This window comes from Anabrus simplex, chromosome X (genome assembly GCF_040414725.1).
Source record: "Anabrus simplex isolate iqAnaSimp1 chromosome X, ASM4041472v1, whole genome shotgun sequence".
In the NCBI taxonomy this organism is placed as follows: Eukaryota; Metazoa; Arthropoda; class Insecta; order Orthoptera; family Tettigoniidae; genus Anabrus; species Anabrus simplex.
In genome coordinates, this window is record NC_090279.1 from 164,011,677 (window position 1) to 164,033,822 (window position 22,146).

Sequence of the window (22,146 nt, forward strand, 5' to 3'; positions counted from 1 at the left end):
ATGTAAAGAGGATGGAGGAGGAAAGAACACCAAAACAGATAATGGAAATGAAGTTCGAAGGAAAGAGAGCAAGAGGGAGACATAGAACAAAGAGGATCGTTTCGCTAAAAAGGAGTGCAAGGAGAGAGGAAGGTGTTGAGTGCCATAAATGCCCTGACCTGGCAGGAGCTGGATAAGGGCAAAGGATGACGACAATTGAGGATGATATGTGTGGGATGGGAGTTTCATAAGCTTGTAGCAAAGCAGATGAATATTCACACTGAATATTTATAACAACAAAAACTAGCATGGCTGATAATACCTGGCAAGACACTAAAGCTGACGAGGTGTTCTAATTTATATGGGTTTGGTTGTTTTATCTGAAATTAACAATTACTTCCTAGGGGAATTTTGTATGTGCCTGTTAGTAAAGCTATGACTCTGAAACGGCTTAAGAAAGTTGGGCAATACCTATTTAGATTCAAAATTAGGGTGATTACAAATATATATTTTTTAATCCAAAAGAAATTATATAATTTTTTTTTATCTCTTTGACTTCTGTGTTATTTTCCTTAAAGGGTGGCATTTATGCTGCTGTGTCTATTGTGATTTAAATGCCCTTGTCAGAAAATACTGTAATTTCGGCTGAAAAGCCGCCCTTAAACAGAGAATGGCAAAGGTTTAAACAAGGAGATAGCTTCAGCACATTACTCATTATATTTGTAATGGATAAAATACTGAAAATCTGCATAAGAAGAATCAGAACAGAGACAGAGAACTGCAAAAAGTCTTGCTATATGCAGATTCCATTGTGATCATTGCAGATTCCTGTTTTGAACACACTAACCTAAGATATTTGCAACACATTCAACAATGCTGCCAAACTTTCCGCCTGCAGCTCGTTTCTCAGCCACAACCATGCTGGCCACTACTGGATGAGGTTGTTTGAGGAAGACATCCATTACTTCTAGACATGACGATATCCTCTGTTGTAAAGTGCCACCTGGAACAATATTTAGGCATTACCTGCAAGTTCACAAACACTGGATTGTAAGACATAGGAAATATTTACATTGCATGCAGCTTTCCTAAAGCATGGGTCCTTAAGCTACACTGCATTGCCATTAATGACTGGATTCCATAGGTACCGAAGCAGCTTTGGTATCAGTATGATTTATGATGGTAGGCCAGAAACTAGTGCACCACTTTTTTTTTTTTTTCAACAATAATTTATTGAACACAATGAAACTTATACACAAGAATGAATGATGTTTCTTCTACATTCCCTATTTTTCCACGTAATCTCCTTCCCATTTTATGACCTTCCTCCAGCAAGACACAAGCGTGTGTATGCCCTGTTGGTACCACTCCTAGTTCTGCTCACGAAGCCATTTCTTCACTGTGCAAGTTATCCCTTCGTCATCCTCAAAATGTCTCCCACGAATGGCATTCTTCAGTGTCTCAAACAAGTGAAAGTCTGAGGGAGCTACGTCAGGGCTGTAAGGTGGATGGGGTAACACTGTCCAACCCTGTTTCATGATGTGTTCTGATTGTGCGAGGGTATGCATTATCACACTGAAGCAAACCATCACCTGGTTGCTGGAAGCACTTCTTGAGTTTGGTTAATATGCTCGCATATGCCTCAAAATTAATGGCGGTGCCTCTCGGCATCACATCAATGAGTACGACACCATCACAGTCCCAAAACACCTTACCTGTGGAAGCAGTTGCTTTGAATTTTTGCCATTCCCTTGATTACTGTTTTGTTTCAGACTCAAAATGGTGAACCCAGGTTTCATCAACTGTTACAGTCCTGGGCAAGAAGGCTCTCCCCTCAGCTTCAAAATGATGCAACAACTCAGAAGAAATGTTTTTTTTTTCCTCTGACAGTTTTGTGTTCTTCTGTAAGACACCGCGGAACCCATCGTGAACACACTTTTGCATAATCAAGAGCACTGGCACCCACACATCCTTTGCTGAGTGACAGCTCCCATGCCAACTGCCAAGTCGTTCTGCATCAGTCCTCGCAAAAGAACACATGAACACGCTGCATCTTGTCAGGTGTGACAGCTCTGGTTGGCCTCCCCAACCGCTGCAAATCTTGGAGCTTTGCTGAACCACTGTAAGATGACCTCACCCTCTGTGCCCAGTGACTAACTGTACTTCTGTTGACTGATGATGCTCCATAAACTGTACATAACTTTCGGGCTTGGTGTCGAATAGATTGTCTTGCGCGTTGAAGCACTCCAGGTGTAATTGCTCGGTAGGTGTCCATGATGAGTTGCCGGAGCTGGTCGGGGTTTTCCAGCGCTTGAGTGTAAATGACGTTCTTCAAATATCCCCACAAGAAGTCTAACAGCATTAAATCCGGTGATCTGGTGGGCCAAGAAAAAAGGGCCTCCTCGTCCTATCCATTTCTCTGGCAGTTCCTCATTCAGATGGTTACGAACGGGCAAAGTCGAATTTGGTGGAGCTCCATCCTGTTGCAACCACATCGTCAAATGATCGTGCAAGGGCACATCCTCCAGCAGCAGTGGGAGTTCGTGACACAGAAAGTGGAGGTAGCATGGGTCTGTCCAATGGACTTCAAAGAAATAAAGTCCAGTCAGGCGATCCCCCAAGATTCCACACCACACATTCACTTCCCATCGCACTTGTTGGGCCGCCTGTCGCACCCAGTGAGGATTGTCCGGACTCAATAATGAATGTTGTGGCGATTGACGTTCCCATTATTGTGGAAGCGTGATTTGTCCGAGAGCAAGATATGTGATATGAATGTTGCATCACTGTCCAGCCTGCCTAATAGCCACCGACAGAACTCAATTCAAGCTTCAAAATCCTGCCCATTGACCTCTTGGTGTAGCTCAAGATGGTAGGCAGTATTCGCTGGACGGATGGCTGGCTGGTGTTCACCTGTTGTGCAATCGCACCTGTACTGATGTGTGGATTATTATGAGCTGCCTCCAGAATGACCTCTTCTGTTTCACCTGATGTAACGGGCCTATCGTGGACCGGTGGTTGGTTGGAAATCACACCTGTTGTCCTTAGGCGTCTTTCAACACAGCAGAATGTCGTAGCAGCTGGATGTCGCCTGTCGGGATACTGTTCCTGGTACAGACCAAGTGCCTCTCACGTGTTTTGTCCTGCTTCCCCATAAATGAGAAGCATGTCTACGTATTCCCCTGTGGAAAACATGCCGATTCAGGCCCTAATCAGCGGAGTATGTGCAGGGCACGAGATGAATACCAGCGTCATTCTACTGTTTGAATGTGGCGAACGTGGGTCTGTGTTTACCTATTCAAACATCATACCGATGCAAAAAATATTTGAACAATGCAGGATTAAACCACCGCTGGCACATTTTGTTGGTTGCTAGCCGAACGCCTAACCCCATCTACTACGTTACACTGCTGGAAACATACTGGTAGTACGACGAGAGCAGAGTACAAACGCCACCCGGTTCAGTGTCGAAGACATTAATTACTGCACTGTTACCTAGTTTTATGCTTTGATTCCCCTCTTCATTACACCTGGTCACGAGGCAGACACATTGCCATAGTTAAATGGTAAAAGGATGTTGCTACATGATTTCAAGGCGTCGTGTTTTGCGAACGGATGATATAACATTTTGCAAGGGTTCAGAATTGTGTGCAAAATGTGCTCACTGAACATTAGTACCATACAGTACGCCTCTAGGGGAATAGCACCCCTGTAACCATGTGCATGTTAGTTGGGCTGCAGCAAATTATATTGGAAGGGGCTTTTGAATCACACTGTACTCGTATATTGAAATTTATTAATTAAATACAGTCAAAACTGGTTAAGACACGCCTCTCTAGTGAATTTCCCTGGTTATTATGCCATTATTCCAAAGTCCCAGGCCATGTTCTATTAAATACATGCAAAGAAAGCATACTGTGTCATAGAATATTGTGGCTTGGCACTTTATTGCCTCAATGGGAGTGACACATTATTTCAACTCTTTTAATCAGAAACTAAAACTATCACCACAGCCTCGAGTTAAAACAACATTTCCATCAATAATATTTAAACTGGTAGTATTGGAAATTGGAATGGAACTGAAGATTGAAGAGAAATTGAAATCAACATAAATCAGTTATGGGGAAAGGTTTGTTTGTATCTTTTGACTAAGATGTTCTTTTCAGAATATGGAATATTAGGAACTTCTAAGTACACATGCATAACATTAAAACTAACAGCGGGCTGATGACCTCGATGTTAAGCCCCTTTAAACAACAAGCATCATCATCATCATCATCAAAACTAACAGCTCAGCAGTTCTTTGCTTGCACTTCTTCAACTTCATTAGTGTCTTAAGAGTCAGGAATCAAGCAGAGATAGAACCGGTGATGGACAGGTGGGACATAGTCCAGGAGTTTCAACACATAGTGTAGTTTGTTTTCCTTTACTTTTCACACAGTCTTGTACTTTAGTTTCAATGTCATCATTGTGGTGTTGCCTTTTTTTCATACTGTACCAGGAATGCTGGTACGAAACATAGTTCCCAATGTTTAAGGTTGAACTCCGTGCGATAATACCTGGCCGGCTACAGCGCGTCAGCTGTGAGCAACGTGGAGCATGTGACGTCACGTCCTGCAGATCTCGGTCAAGGCTAAATTGCATCAGCCAGGAGAACATTCCAAATGTTCTATCATTAATTACTTTTGTTTGGATCAACGTACAATTAAATGAACAATGTCACCGTATTGACCAAATTTTTGCCATCATCATTCCCAAGTTTAAAGGGAATCCATCGAAGATCAAGCGAGATATTAAATAAAATAGCCTCAATTCTCTAGAATCTTGTATAAAAGGGAGGCATATTTTCACGACAAGTTAGTCAACTATGTGCCACAGTCGAGGCTGGACTGTTGGCTGATGGTTTTACACCACTGCAATGTGAGTTACAAGTTCGAGCCTTGTCAAGTGTTTGAAAGTCTGCGTGATAATAACTTTAACTCTACGATGTTTCCTATCGGACTTAAAAATTTCAACATCGTTTGCGTGTGATAAAGAAGTTCCACTGTGAATTAAGAAATGTCAATTTACGTGCATTTCAAGTGATTAATTATTTATATGACCGGCACAAGTGGAATTAGAGCTTGTATATTTTCTCTCACGAGTGCAATGTTTTCCAAGTGATTAAATATAACTCGGTGTTTAAATCCAAAAGGTGTTAGAAATTTTTCGAAACAGTAAACTTCAAACTGTATGACTGACATATTTAACCGAGTAAACCATTACAATCAAACTTGGATTTTCTCAAATGAATGACATTCTAAGTAGGACTCTGTCACGATATTGTGATTCCTTAAACTTGTGTTTTACATGCGAAGGACATTTCTCGCATTCTTAAGATAGAACTTGTATCTGTAAATACATCGAACTCAGGACTGTTCTCGAAGAGACTGTGTTTTCATTACAACATTATTTCTTATAATCAAGTGAAGTGAATGGGACTAATTTCACTAGATAAAATTTTTATTTATTACATTGATTAATTCCAATCAAAGACTGTATTTGCATTAATCAAGTGAAGTGAATGGCACTAAATTCACAAGATAAAAACCTTTATTTACAATTTATTACTGTGATGACTTCCAATTAAAGACTGTATGAACTTAAAAGCAATCTCGACTAGAATACTTTACTTTTTCACGTTATTCTTCAGCTGATGTTATTTCACTGTGATAAAGTGACATACTTATTGTTTCTTCCTAAGTGGCTGATACATCACAAGTTCAATTCCATTTTACATTACAAGTTCAGTTCGATTTCACATTTAACTCAGTCTAATCTTTTTGACTGTGTAACTTCAACTTCAATAACATTCAATCTTAATTTTTCAAGTGCGATCAGATCTCAGTGACTGATGATTTATTTTGAAACCATTACTACTGATAACTCTATAGACATGATATTGTATAGGCTTTTGGGCTTGCGCCGTGTCAAGAAAACAAGGTGAAATTCTTAATGTTTTGCAGTAAACTGTGCTCTGCATCCTCAGAAGAATTCTCGACTAAGCTATTTTACCACTGCATGACGTCCAGCTATTTCTTGTGGGATGGGAATTTTTACGAACAGTCGGACGGAGTGGCTATGCAAAGTCAACTTTCGCCCGTAGTGGCTAATGTCTTTATGGAACATTTCGAGAGGAGGCTATTGCTTTGGCGCCCGTCAAGCCTATGATATGGTGGAGATATGTTGATGATGTATTTGTGATCTGGACAGAAGGTCCTGAGAAACTTCATCTATTTCTAGACCACCTAAATCAGCAACATCCGTCAATAAAATTCACTATGGAGATGGAGTCAGACGGATGCCTTCCTTTCTTGGATGTTCTAGTAAGAAAGAAACCGGGTGGCTCCTTAGGACATACTGTCTATCGTAAGCCTAGCCACACAAATCGCTATCTTCATGCAGATTCTCACCACCATCCAGCACAAAAACAAGGCATCCTCACAACAAAGTCGACAAAATTGACCATACCAATATAAATGGTCCGTTATTGGACATTATCAATTTTCCAGCTAACTCATTCCTGGTTGCCAGCGTTTCGCCCTCGTGTGCTAGGCTGGGCTCATTAGATGGTACCTAGCACACCTACCAAGACGCTGGCTAGTGCATACCGTGGAGGCCACTGCGTAGGCTAATTGTAGCCACCGGCAGTGCTAATGCACTATGAGACACTTTGTCCCATTATCAAAAATTGATGCCTACCTGGCCATCAGATGATATAGATGTTGATTCCCATAGGGAATTTGAAATATTTGTTCCGAATGAGTAAATTTATAATACCAATATAAATGGTCCGTTATTGGACATTATAAATTTTCCAGCTAACTCATTCCTGGTTGCCAGCGTTTCGCCCTCGTGTGCTAGGCTGGGCTCATCAGTTGGTACCTAGCACACCTACCAAGATGCTGGCTAGTGCATACCGTGGAGGCCACTGCGTAGGCTAATTGTAGCCACCGGCAGTGCTAATGCACTATGAGACACTTTGTCCCATTATCAAAAATTGATGCCTGCCTGGCCATCAGATGATATAGATGTTGATTCCCATAGGGAATCTGAAATATTTGTTCCGAATGAGTAACCAGGAATGAGTTAGCTGGAAAATTTATAATGTCCAATAACGGACCATTTATATTGGTATTATAAATTTACTCATTCGAAACAAATATTTCAGATTCCCTATGGGAATCAACATCTATATCATCTGATGGCCAGGCAGGCATCAATTTTTGATAATGGGACAAAGTGTCTCATAGTGCATTGGCACTGCCGGTGGCTACAATTAGCCTATGCAGTGGCCTCCACGGTATGCACTAGCCAGCGTCTTGGTAGGTGTGCTAAGTACCAACTGATGAGCCCAGCCTAGCACACGAGGGCGAAACGCTGGCAACCAGGAATGAGTTAGCTGGAAAATTTATAATGTCCAATAACGGACCATTTATATTGGTATTATAAATTTACTCATTCGGAACAAATATTTCAGATTCCCTATGGGAATCAACATCTATATCAAACTTGACCATATCGGGCGAGAAGAATTTGTGAGCCATCACATATCCACATGGAGATGGACACGCTCAAAGTCACGTTTAAGGGTAATGGTTACAGCGATTTGCAGATTCATAGAGCCCTACATCCCAGAGAAATGACCAAGCAAATCTCACAGAAGGAAGAAATAAAGGGAACTGCCTACTTGCCTTACATTCACAACACCACAGATCGAATTGCCAAGGTCCTTCGCAAACACAATATAAAAACCGTGTTTGGCACCACCACTAAAATTGCTCATAGTCTGAGTAAAACCAAGGACAAATTGTCCCCACTTTTACATCCTGGGGTATACAAAATTCCCTGTACGTGCGGAAAGTTTACATCGGCCAAACATGCCGGTCCAATGGTACCCGTATCAAAGAACATGAACGTAATATTCGTCTCAACCAACCTGACAAATCGGCAATAGCTGAGTACGCTCTATCGTCGGGTCATGATGTCATGTTCCAAGGTGCTCGAGCTCTTACCCACACTAGACAATACAGGTCCAGGATTATATGGGAAGCTGTGGAAATACGTAGTAAGCCTAACAATTTCAACATGGACACCGGCTATCAATTAAGTAATACCTGGTTGCCAGCCATTAAGAATTTACGTAGGTAGGTCCCTTCCCTGCCCCTTCACTATTGTTATTTCGTCTCGGTGTTTTCCAAATTCGTACGTTCCTCGTCGCCAGATGTTTCATTCCAGGCTTATGTCTATGTCTTACACCTGTCATACGTTACGCAAACACGTTATGTGAACCGCTCAGTCTGATTGTGATGGTTCGGTCAGCTTCTGCTTCGAACGCTAGGGCTGTGCCACGTCCTAAGGGACATCTGGTGGTGAATGAATGTACCATTTCCACTTCTACTTCTATTATAACATTCCAAATTCAAACGTGTCATTGTTTAAGAAGCCTTTCTCGTGGACAGTCGAGAATTCTTCTGAGGACGCAGAGCACAGTTTTCTGCTAAATGTTAAGAATTTCACCTTGTTTTCTTGACATGGCACAAGCCCAAAAGCCTATACAATATCATGTCTATAAGTACGGGCCGTGAAAGCATTAATGGCAATACTGATAACTCGGAATGTGCAGAAGTCATTTGCCTAAATGAGTACATTTTGGGCTCAAGTGCATTGCCGTGTTCTATTTTTACATCTACGAGAGCTTCTAGATCTTCTAGATTTTCAAGATCTTCCAGACCTTCATCGGAAGACGATGCAAGGGTGAACGAGCAATAGCCGGACTGCAGTGTACATTACCAGCCCACACCCAGGAGGGCACTCATAAAAGCTCCTGTACTGAGGTGATGTGGAATTTAACATTTATTTTTGTGAATAAACTCTTTAACAATTTTAAGAAAGAGTCCATTATACTCATTTCATGCCAACCTCTCCTTTCTGTAACAATTCAGATAGTGACCGGACACACCCTGTGTCAGTCTCATACCTATCTAGCTGACTTGAACAATTTTCCTGTTACAGTACGTTAAGGTCTTCAAAATCCATATTCACTCTTGTTTTTAGTTTGATAAGCCATGGATTAGTTGCTTCAAATTTGAAACAAATCGTGTCCGTGAATTTAAATTCCATGCCACTTACACTGGTATTTTGCCTGGTGTTCAGAAGACCAACTTTTAGTGCAGCCAGGTCATAAAATTTGTCTTGTTTCATGTCCATTACACTGAACTTCTTCTTTCTCCCATATTCTTGAATGATACGTTTCCAGTCGGCAGGGTCGTACACATTCGGGTGATTTCACTGGTATTTCTTAATTTTGGCAAAGTCTCTACCTGATGGCAAGAATGTGTGGCCAGATGTTAAAAACCAGTGTTCAATCTCATTAAATTGTTTAGTATGAATTAAATAAGACCAGAGTGCCATTATATTCCAGGTTTTGTTTTGGCCCCTGCAATTATCAGAAAAATATCACAAGGTTTTTAGCATCAACAGCATTTGTTCTGAGATACTTCAACATTGAACTACCTATTTTGTTACTGCCTCTTCCTGCAATATTCTTATCCCACAAAAACATGCAACCTAAGTCTTTACTACGGTCATGAATTCCCACATGGCATGTCCACAATTTCCATAGATAAATTGCTAGTGAACCGGTAAGGGTAGGTGTTGGTAAGGTCTTCTACAAATCGATGGATATTACATGAACTGAAGAAATTTGTTTTGCTAACTCACAGTATTCTGCCATCTTTGCTCTCGGCACATCTGCAGACTGGAGATGAAATTCTTCCTCACTCTTGGAATATTTTTCATCTTCTACGGTACCATGATCTATTTTCACTTGTAGGGAGTCGCACATCTTACAGGTATCTGAAGGAGGGAGTTTGAAGCCAGTAGTGTACTCTTTACTGAAAATTTGTATTTATCCTCTGACACAGCTGGGATGTTTCTTTCAGCAGTAATTTCAAGTATAAGTCATGCATTTGTTTAATGTTCATATTACTTGCTAAGTACATTCTGTCAGGATTTTGAATTCGAATGTAATGTGATTGATACTCCAGAAAACTGTTAATGTTCTGGTGAACTAGTGCTACAGCTTCATTTGAAGGACGATTAGGCCTGTTGTTATGCTTTCCTCTTCTATCTGCTGGAGCTATGCTTGCCTTCGACATTTATTTATTATATTGTTAATTCTTCCTCGGTTGTTCTGCAGACCATGAACACTCACAAATGACATCTTGCAGGTTCACTAGGTTATACCATACAATTTTCCTTGGTAAACAGAGCTATTTTGTTTGTAGCTTGGCTCACCTTCAGGTACCCTGAATCTCCGCTTTACAGGAATAGCTTCAATACATCCAAATACATAAGCATTTTGTTTATCAAAATCAGCAAAATCCCAAAACTCATTTAATATTATCAAAAGGTTCCTAGAAGGAAACCACAGTTTAATTTCATTGATTGCAAATGTCCATCATCATCATCATCATCATCATCATCATCATCATCATCATCATCATCATCATCATCATCATCATCATCACCATCTTCCTTCCAAGTATTGGGCCATGTGTTCCGTTACGGTCTTGCATTTTTTTTTGCAAGACTTGAAAGCAATCAAATGTCCTTCTGACAGGTTGCTAGCCTGAAGGAAGTGAGACCATTGGTGGGGCTGCCACCTCTCAGCTAATGGACTAGCTGAAATTACAGCATTTCCTCCATAATTGACGTAACGGTTATACGCCATGATGTAGATGTTGATTCCCATAGGGAACCTAAAATATTTGTCCCGAATGAGTAAATTTATAATACCAATATAATGGTCCGTTATTGGACATTATAAATTTTCCAGCTAACTCATTCTTGGTTGCCTGCGTTTCGCCCTCGTGTGCTAAGTTAAGCTCGTCAGTTGGGACTTAGCACACCACCCAAGACGCAAGGCTAGTGCATACCGTGGAGGCCACTGCATAGGCTATTTGAAGCCACCAGCAGTGCCAATGCACTATGAGAGCTATGTCTCATTTCCAAAAATAGATGCCTGCCTGGCCATCAAATGATGGCACTGCTGGTGGCTTCAAATAGCCTATGCAGTGGCCTCCACAGTATGCACTAGCCTTGCGTCTTGGGTGGTGTGCTAAGTCCCAACTGACGAGCCTAACTTAGCACACGAGGGCGAAACGCAGGCAACCAAGAATGAGTTAGCTGGAAAATTTATAATGTCCAATAACGGACCATTATATTGGTATTATACGCCATGACTCGGGCTGCTTATGTTTTTTTCATTAAATATTGTTAGTACCTGTTGTTCTTCGAGTTTGAAACATCTCAGGGGACAGTGACACAGCTCTCCGACTTTTTCCCCTGGAGAAACATTTCCGGTCTTCCTTCCTCGCTACATATTCTCTTCCTTCGTTTCTCCTCCTCTTATTCATATGTATCTTCTTAATATGTCTCTTTCTAGCATTTGGATCTTTCTTAGATAAACTTAAAGGTGGCCTTGATAAATGATTTGCGATATCCTAAACAATAGAAAAAACCAAGCCTTAGTACGAGAAATACCCATGTTGTATCCTCTGTTATGTAACTAATAACGATGACTTTAACAAGAGTGCTGCAAAATTATGCACTAGTTTCTCTATAACTCGTATAAACCTCTGATCCTAAGTGATAATGTATCATTTCTTAGTAAGAATGATGAGAGGCAACTGATTTTAAATCGGAACAATATAGTGCCAAGCCACACAATGCACATCTGAGATTTTTGGTTAACAAAGGCCTTAAACTAACCAAGGTAAACTTTGAACTGAGAAAGCCACTTGCTGTAGATCCAAGAATGTGTTAATGGTTCCTAAAACACAACCTAATGATTTAATAAGTTACATAACCTCAGCAACAATGGCGGAATCTTACGTTATAATCAAAATAATAACAAGCAACACTTACCTCACTTCCACTTACAGAGCAAATTGCACATGCTATCTTCAGAAGGTAGTCAGCGTCTACATCTGAATCACTGGGGTATTCTTCAACATCACTAGATAATATAAGCTTTCTCCTACAATCCGCAGTAATCTGGGTCTCCTTATTGTTTGACACTGTTTTGCTCAGAGTGTTTCTAAAAACTATTAGGGGCAACAAAATGAAAGTCACATGCAGAGCCCTGTGAGTGTGTTTCCATACAAGTTTCCAGTATTAACTGATAGCTTATCATAATCGTCAACAAATGGCACCGACAGCTCGGTTTCATAATAAATGTTACTGGGCACGGTTTTACCCCGACCTCTTCATTATAAGCAACGTGTATAGTTCGCATTTCTAAGAATGTTTTTCCTTGATGTTTTACCATGTTGGTGTTTTTAAAATGTATTATTTATTTCATTAATTATACTTGTAAACACTTGCTTCTTTGTTTTCCCTGTACTTATTTTTATGCTCAAACCTAATCTTAAATTTAACAGCGAAATTGTTTTTAATTTGTTAGCACATTTCCTCTCTATGACCCTTTTTTTCTTTCTTTGGTCCCCACAAAAACGTCGTAACCAGTTTTGGCTGTAGCAAGGAAAAAGAAAAATTAAAACCTAAAAATCTGGGACCTAGGCATTATGCATAGTCAGCCAAGGAAATGAAAATGATTTTAAATACTAACTGAAGAAGTAACATTCATTCATATTCACTAAAGGAATACTGAAACACCAGCAAGCTCGTTTATTATAGAAAGCTACAAACCTATAACCAGTTCCTGATGATCCTCCTGCATCTCAGCCACCAGCCCGACCTCTCCTACAGCTCCCCACTGTATTGCAAGAGCAGGCAGTCCGTCTCTTGCTCGAGCCTCGCACACTCTTTCCATGATGGAGTTCGACATGCCGTAGTTTGTCTGTCCGGCATTGCCTCGACCGCATGACACGCTGGAGAACACCACAAACTGTTTCAGTTGTGGACACAGTTTGCGAGACAATGCATCCAGGTGCCGGGTGGCAATGGCCTTGCTTCTGAGGGACTCTTGGAAAGTCTCTTCAGTCTGGTTCTCCAAGAGGGCATCGCGGAGAACCTTGGGAACATACAAGAGGTTAATATATTTGGCAGCTCTTTTGGCTTGAATTTTGCATTATCTTAGGTGTAGTTAGCAGATAATACTGAAAGGGTGATAACTAGCAGACCTGAATGTAGCTTGTATGCAGCACGAATGAGAATTAGTAGGAATAAATTGTCAGTAAATTACAAGCTGCTTCTTCTTTTTCTACTGCTTTTCCCACACCTGTGCGGTTGCGGGCGTGAACTGTGTCATACATGTGGATTTGGCCTTGTTTTACAACTGGATGCCCTTCCTGGCACCAACCCTATATGGAGGGATGTAATCACTATTGCGTGTTTCTGTGGTGGTTGGGAGTGTAGTGTGTTGTCTGAATATGAAGAGGAAAGTGTTGGGACAAACATAAAGACCCAGTCCCCGGGCAAAAAGAATTAATCAGAGGCAATTCAAATCCCCAACCTGGCTGGGAATTAAACCCGGAACCCTCTGAACCGAAGGCCTCAACACTGCCCACTCAGCAAATGAGTCAGACATCAGTAAATTACAAGCGATGTGTGTGAAATGAAGTTTCTCATCACAAGATCAGCTAAGATGTGAAGAACAGAATCAAGAATGATTGCACAAGAAGAGACATGCAGGTGAACTCAACAAGAAAGGCTGAGAACTGCACAGCCGAAATGGCTTAGCCGTGCAAACCACCTGCAGGAGAGACAGTTTCCTAGGCAGTCTGGAGAAAGACCCATTGGACATCTCAGAAAGAGGGAGATGGGCCAAATTAAAGAAGTTCTAACAAAGATGGGAGAGACACTGGAAGATGTAATGGGAGAAGTACAGGGTGACCCAAAAGTCCATTAACATTTGACGAGGCAATGCTTCATGGAATATTGGAGGTAGAAAGGTAATAATTGACACACATGATTGGCATGACATGGGATTTTATTGCCACCAAAATAAAGTAAATAAAGCTTCACTAACAGTGCCTTTTCTGGTAACGTCAACATGCTGCGATTGCAGGCGAATCGGACGCCCTCACTCACGACAGCTCCTTTTATAATCTTAAAATATTCAAATTTATTTTGATACGGACCAATAATGAAATTTATTATGTGTAAAGCTCCTTTTATATTGTACATAGGTGTCATGCAGTCCAGTGCCATAATCTGTTTGTCTGTTTGTACACTTGTTGGTGTCAATAAAACCCCATGTCATGTCAAGAATGTGTGACCATTTATACGTGATGTGTTGCTGCCCAGCGCCATCTGCTGGTCAGTTTGTGTACTTTGTTTTGGTATCAATAAAACCCCATGTCTTGCCAAGCACGTGTGTCAATTATTACCTCTCTCCCTCCAATATTCCGTGAAGTATTGTCTCGTCAAATGTTAACGTACTTTTGGGTCACCCTGTAGTTTACAAGGACTGAAACAAATTGAAGCATATCGTTCAGTCAGTCATTTGCTCTCTTCCTGACCTTCACAGGGAGCAACTGTAGTTTTGTATACACTGAGGATAGGTCATGGAAGATCTATGTACTCTTACCTCTTAAATAAGAAAGGACATCCACCACTCCAGTGTGTCCTTATGGTGCCAAATTCATCGTGGCCCACAACCTCACAGAGTACACGCATCTCTCTGATCTAAAACGGAACCTCAGCCTGAAGGAGACACTCAAACTCTGCTAGCCGATGACGAGAATAATGCTGATCTCATCATTCACTTTCTGTGTGAGAGTGGGCGGATAAATTTCACGTTTTGTGTTAGTCAGGGAACTTATGTTCCCTTCTGATGCATTTGTGTTCTTTTAAGCTTAATAACATATTTTTTTGTTTTATTTTGAAGCTCATTTTCAAATTCCTCTGTTAAATAAATACTTCTTATTTTATTTTTATTTTTGTCTCCACTTAATTTCCTCAGAAAGGATGGTTAGTAGGAGCACTTCCTCTTAAAACAAAAATTACCACAACATCTAGAAGCTGGTAGGGTACCCCCACCATTACTGTGGCAGCCATGGCAAGCTAGTTTTTGATGGAATTCTTTCAGTTCAATCTATGTCATTCACGATGATTATGGTATTATCAGTGTAAGAAGGAATAGGGTAAACATCAAGATAGGCCAGGAAGATATCAAGCTAGTGTCAGCCTTCAAATATCTTGGAAGGATAATAACAGAGGATATGAGATTCTGATGGGAGATAAAAGACTTGTAGTGTCATGGATAAGGAGGCCTTTAGCAGAAAGGAGAGACTCCTCTGTGGATGCTGAGGAAAAGACTGGTGAAGTATTTTGTTTGGAGCATAACGCTGTTGTCCTCAGAGGTCCAGGTTTGGTTCCTGGTACTGCCAGAAATTTAAGAATGACAGGAGGGCTGGTATGTGGTTAAAATGGTACATGCAGCTCACCTCCTTTGGGGGTGTGCCTGAAAAGAGCTGCAGCACTTCGGGATGAGGACACGAGTTTAGTTTTACTTAGCGTTGTATAGAGCCAAAACCTGGATGCTGAGGGAGGAGGGCGAAAGGGAACTGGCAGCATTTGAGATTTGGTTGTGGAGGAGAAGGGAGAGGACAACCTGGGTAGAAAATGTAAGGAGTGAGAAGATGCTGGAGAAAGTTGGTGTAAAGAGAAAGGTGTTTTACAGGGTGTATCTGTGATGATGTCACAGACTTTCAGGGATGATGGAGGACAGCAAATGGATCAATTTGAGATAAGAAACCATAGTCCGGAAACGTTTGAGTCAAAAGTTATTAATTATCCAAGTTGTTTAATGTCTGCTAAATAGTCACAATAGTCATGTTTGGGCTGATGAGAATTCCAACGTTACAGTTGTAAAGAGCCATCAGCACAAACTTTCAGTTAACATGTGGGCAGGCAAAGTCAGTGATTATGTAGTAGGCCCGTTTTTTCTTCCTCCCAGCCTAAATGCAGCAGTGTACACAGTGGTGCTCAGAGATGTACTACCCATGTTCCTGGAACACATCCCACTTGCCCTTTGTCAACACATGTGGTTCCCAACATGATGGAGCCCAACTTCACTTTGGACTGAGGGTTTGTGAACACCTGGATCAGACATTCCCTGCAAAGTGGATAGGTAGAGGAGGTCCTGTTTCACTTTAGACTGAGGGTTTGTGAACACCTGGATCAGACATTCCCAGCAAAGTGGATAGGAAGAGGAGGCCATGTTTTGTGGCCCGCTTCTTCACCTGATCTCACCCCACTTGATTTCTTCTTGTGGGGCCTTGTGTATGAGACACCTGTCGAGACTTAAGAAGATCTCTTGGAAAGAATTCTCGCTGCCTGCGATGCTGTTCAAACAACACTGGGGATATTCGAACGGGTAAGACAGAACTTTGTGCTAAGATGCCATGCCTGCATTGATGCAGGGGGATGCCATTTTGAACATTTGTTGTAAATGGAGCAGCTTGTGAAAGTTGTGCAGGAAACGGACTTAAATGAGTAGAATTCTGCTTAACTTTTGACTCAATCTTTTCCGGACTATGGTTCCGTATCTCAAATTGATCCATTTGCCGTCCTCCATCATCCCTAAAAGTTTGTAACAGATACACCCTGTATTATGTCGTTATAATGAGGAAGAGGAATTGGCTACAGATAGGCTGAGTGTTGAGGGAATCCCTAGCAGGAACAGTGAATGGAAGGAGAGGAAGAGGATGGAGAAGGTATCAGACAGTGGATATTGTCAAAAAATAATGGACTGATGTTAACTCCAAACAGGGTAGAACAATAATCGTGTAGGCTGTAGTGCATTCAGAACAAAGATGACAAGCCCTTGTTATACAGTACTAAAACAAAAAGAAAGGAAAAGTTAATAAAGGAAGTTTTCAGGGGAGGAGTAATAATTTAATGTTACTGGTTTTATGTTTCACTAACTACTTTTATGGTTTTCAGAGATGCAGAGGTGATGGAAATTTGTCCTGTGGGAGTTTCTTTACATGCCGGAAGTTCTACCGTCACACAATTGACATATTTGGGCACCTACAAATATCACAGGACTGATCCAGAATTGAACTTGCCCACTTGGGCTCAGAAAGCCAGCGTCTTACCCGTCTGAGTTACTCAGCCCAGCCAGGGGGACAGAGAGTGGTGGGGGAATGGGTTGGGAGAAGGAGTGAATGAAGCTTTGCTCAGTAAGTAAAGAACAGCTTTCAAGAGCAAATGTATTTAATAAAATGTTAGTTTGGGAGAAATGATATATTGACAACTTACAACAGCAAGGTTGAAGATTCCTTCCACCGGACCAATGGCATTTGCGTCTTTAAGCAGTTTAGTTGCCCCTTCTTCTGTGGACACATCAACAGTTGAGACAGCTACAGATACACCATAGCTGCGCCAGGCCCGGACGCGTAAACTTTGGTAACCCGTAGAGATTCCTCTTCGAGAGGTGAGGACAACTTTCCTGGCTCCTCGTAACACCAGCCAGTCTGTTAGTTCTAGGCCAAACCCCCCCAGACCACCTGCAGGAAAAAAAAATTCTCTATAGGATCAGCCTTGAAAATACACTGACTGACAGAGCAAATGCAACACCAAGGAGGAGTGGTTCGAAAGGGATGAAAGTTGGGGAAAAAAACAGAGTCGGCACGGAAGAATAATTGATGTTTATTTCAAACCGATATGCAGGCTACACAATGCGCACGGCATCGACTCAGTAGGATGTAGGACCACCGCGAGCGGCGATGCACGCAGAAACACGTCGAGGTACAGAGTCAATAAGAGTGCGGATGGTGTCCTGAGGGATGGTTCTCCATTCTCTGTCAACCATTTGCCACAGTTGGTCGTCCGTACAAGGCTGGGGCAGAGTTTGCAAACGGCGTCCAATGAGATCCCACACGTGTTCGATTGGTGAGAGATCCGGAGAGTACGCTGGCCACGGAAGCATCTGTACACCTCGTAGAGCCTGTTGGGAGATGTGAGCAGTGTGTGGGCGGGCATTATCCTGCTGAAACAGAGCACTGGGCAGCCCCTGAAGGTACGGGAGTGCCACCGGCCGCAGCACATGCTGCACGTAGCGGTGGGCATTTAACGTGCCTTGAATACGCACTAGAGGTGACGTGGAATCATACGCAATAGCGCCCCAAACCATGATGCCGCGCTGTCTAGCGGTAGGGCGCTCCACAGTTACTGCCGGATTTGACCTTTCTCCACGCCGACGCCACACTCGTCTGCGGTGACTATCACTGACAGAACAGAAGCGTGACTCATCGGAGAACACGACGTTCCGCCATTCCCTCATCCAAGTCGCTCTAGCCCAGCACCATGCCAGGCGTGCACGTCTATGCTGTGGAGTCAATGGTAGTCTTCTGAGCGGACGCCGGAAGTGTAGGCCTCCTTCAACCAATCGACGGGAAATTGTTCTGGTCGATATTGGAACAGTCAGGGTGTCTTGCACATGCTGAAGAATGGCGGTTGACGTGGCGTGCGGGGCTGCCACCGCTTGGCGGCGGATGCGCCGATCCTCGCGTGCTGACGTCACTTGGGCTGCGCCTGGACCCCTCGCACGTGCCACATGTCCCTGCGCCAACCATCTTCGCCACAGGCGCTGCACCGTGGACACATCCCTATGGGTATCGGCTGCGATTTGACGAAGCGACCAACCTGCCCTTCTCAGCCCGATCACCGTACCCCTCGTAAAGTCGTCTGTCTGCTGGAAATGCCTCCGTTGACGGCGGCCTGGCATTCTTAGCTATACACGTGTCCTGTGGCACACGACAACACGTTCTACAATGACTGTCGGCTGAGAAATCACGGTACTAAGCGGGCCATTCGCCAACGCCGTGTCCCATTTATCGTTCGCTACGTGCGCAGCACAGCGGCGCATTTCACATCATGAGCATACCTCAGTGACGTCAGTCTACCCTGCAATTGGCATAAAGTTCTGACCACTCCTTCTTGGTGTTGCATTTGCTCTGTCAGTCAGTGTAGTATTCATGGTAATTACATAATTAGATGTCCAGAGAAAGAATCACAATTGCAGCTTGCAATGAATCCTACAGAAGTGACATTATCATGTGAAAGTTTTTTCATATTAATGCAGTAAAACACAGCATGATGCAGTTAACTTGAATCCCAATTCTGCAATATGGGATCTCAACTTGAGAGCATATGTTGACGACCATGAGGCCCATAGTTGAGTCTGACATTGCTTCCATTTACTTGTGCCACACTTCTCATCATCTTTCCTATCTGACGTCCCTTGATCAACTGTTGTCCTTCTTCAACCCCGACGGTATTAAGTTTGTGAGATAAAGGGCGTCTTTCATTTTCATGCATTTTGTGGCCCTTCCATTCCCTTCCTTTTGCCGATACCCTCATTCTTTCAAGTGATGGACTTACTCCATTTCTTCCCCTGAATAGTGTTAAGGAGACAATGGTAGCTCAGTTGTACTTCCTTTTAAAACACTAATCAATACCACCAGTTCCACAATATGAATACATGAAGGCATGAAAGGCATGGATCAATCCCAGCCAGCAAATATCTCGCACATCTAGATGCCATACTCTTTGCTGATGATGTTGCATTGGTAGCATCATCAGAAGATGATCGTCAGTGGTCAGTATTTAATCTCCAGAAAGTCTCTTCAAAATTCGACATGATCATTTCACCAGAAAAGAGCAAAATGGCCTTTAAGGGGAAGGACCCTATCCCCAGTAAAATCTGTTCACATAAATTTTTTTGGAAAGAGTCAATGAATTCAATTATCTGGGATACAATTTATCTTACTGAGGGGAAATTGATATCTCTGCAAAAATAACCAAGTTTACCAGAACAGCAGGAATTATAAATCACGTTATGAAGCCATATCTTGTTCAAAAACACACTCGTTTACGTCTTTGTAACACTTTAGCCAGACCAACCCTTTGCTACAACAGTGAGGCATGGACAATAAGAACTCAAGACATTTCCAGATTTAAAGCATGTGAAATGACGTTCATGCGCAGAGCACCAGGCTATACAAAATGGGATTGTAAAAGAAATGAAGATGTGCTTAAGGGACTTAATGTGTGAAACCAGTAATCAATTACATCTATGATTACCAAGAAAACTGGAAACGTCATGTTCAAAGGATGGAATCTGGAAGACTACCAAAGGAGATCCTACGCTACCAACCGAGAGGACACAGATCTATAAGACGTCCAATGAAGCGATGGAAAGAAAATGCAAGACCGTAACTGGCCCATACTTGGAAGGATAATGATGATGATGATGAATACATCTCACATCAGAGTAGTGAAACTAAATAACTTGATATTTTTCATAAAGAAATGCACCATCAGAGAATGGAAGTTAAAAATATATATAGAGGATAGAGTATAGGGTCTCCCGTAAGTCCACGCTGTGAGATATGGGTAATGGCATGAAGTAGGGAATGGTACATAGGGGTGAAGTACAATGGGGACTCTGTGTGTCCCAGGACTGCTATGATAATTCTGAAGGTCTTCCACGAATGGTGGTGGTGATTATTGATTTAAGAGGAAGTACAACTAGGCAACCATCTTCTATCAACACTAATCAGAGGGAAAAAAATGGAAGGGATCCGACACTTCAAAAAATGAAGATATCGGCCAAAGAAATACAAGGGCCACGAACGGTGTGCTAAATGATCTAACCTTAACTTTTTAGAATCTGCAGTATAAATTCCAATGACTACATTCCATAACACGTGACCAGTGGTGGGAAATGTTTGAAATAAAAGTAATTGGGCTGAATTGCAGTTACCTGAGGAATATTACAATACAATTACTTTTTCAAGTAATCAGTGAAATTACAATTGATAGAGGAAGTCTTTAGGAAATCACTGAAATGTTTTTCACATGCGGCTGTAATGATAGTAAAGTTTGCAAGGAAAAAGACATTATCAGATACTGCATTTTGTGTTTTTTTTTCATTTCCTTTAAAATTTCATCTACAACCATTATACATATAAGTGGAGACAATACACTTCGCATTCTTAGTCCAGTTTGGTTTCTAAACTAAGTCTGGACACAACTGGAACATTGCTTTCACTAGTTCCCTTGATTGCTTTCCACATCCTTTTCTTTCCAGGGTTTCCCACACCTTTTCTCTATTAACACTATCATATGCTTTCCAAGGAATACCATCACCAGATCTCACCTATATCCCCACTGGTTTTTCATCAGTAACCTCACGGTAAATATAGAGTCTACCATTGACCTGCCCTGTCAAAATCCATACTGCTCTTCTTCTAAGTTTCTGTCCACCCTTCCTTTCATCCTCCTTTTCATTCTTCTCTCCAATATTTTGGCTACTTGTGACAACAGTGTAATTCTTTGATAATTGTCACATATACCTTCCTGTCACCTTTCTTAAATACTGGTATCTTTACACCAATCATCAGGTACTTGCTTTTTCTCCAAATACATATTAGCAAACTATATAACCAATAGAGCAAAGGAAAGCTAAATTTCTTGGACACGTCCTACGATATGACACCTTTCTCCAGAATGTCTTCGAAGGAAAGGTCCTAGGGAAGAAATCGAGAGGAAGACCACGTCTCTCATACCTTAGGAATATAATCACTCAGCTGGGTTTTGCTTCCTATGTCACGATAAAAAGGACTGCTGAAGACTGTGGGATGTGGCTGCAGCGACAAGGCTTAGCCTTTAGATAATGGATGGATAGATGGATATAACCAATGTAGACCAATAGGTCCTGCTCTCTTTATAATTTCCACACATATTTCATCCATGCCTTCTCAATCAATCAATGTCTAAAGGCAATGCCTTGTCGATTCAACCATTGTCTTCTGTCTTCAGCCTGTCGTTTCATCTCACAGTAGGAACTACATCCAACGTTTTGCATCAATACTTGAAGGAATTGCTTCCTAGGTCGACCTTGTTCCTTCTTTCCTAAGATCTTTCCTTCTAGTAGATTGGTTAGAAAGGTATTATGACGCATGGTGTAACCAATGAATTTAGCTGTTCTTCTATGTACCGTTATCATCAGCTGTTTCTTCTCCTGTATTTCTGGCAGGATACTTTCATTGGTTCTTTCTTCAGTCCAACTTACTTTTAGCATTCGTCTCCAGACCCACATCTCAAACGCTTCAAGCTGTTTCATATCCTGTTCTTGGATTGGCCAAG

At 41.9% G+C, this 22,146-nt stretch overlaps 1 protein-coding gene across 1 annotated transcript in view; it reads right to left on the minus strand.

Moving 5' to 3' along the window:
* The window catches only part of LOC136886745 (fatty acid synthase), a 367,163-nt gene that overhangs the window by 60,806 nt on the left and 284,211 nt on the right, over positions 1–22,146 (minus strand). The window contains exons 26-28 of the mRNA XM_067159549.2: positions 17,254–17,501; positions 12,733–13,057; positions 827–982 (exon numbers count right to left, since the gene is read on the minus strand). Of these exons, the coding sequence (XP_067015650.2) occupies positions 827–982; positions 12,733–13,057; positions 17,254–17,501 (729 nt within the window). The remainder of the gene's footprint in view (positions 1–826; positions 983–12,732; positions 13,058–17,253; positions 17,502–22,146) is intronic.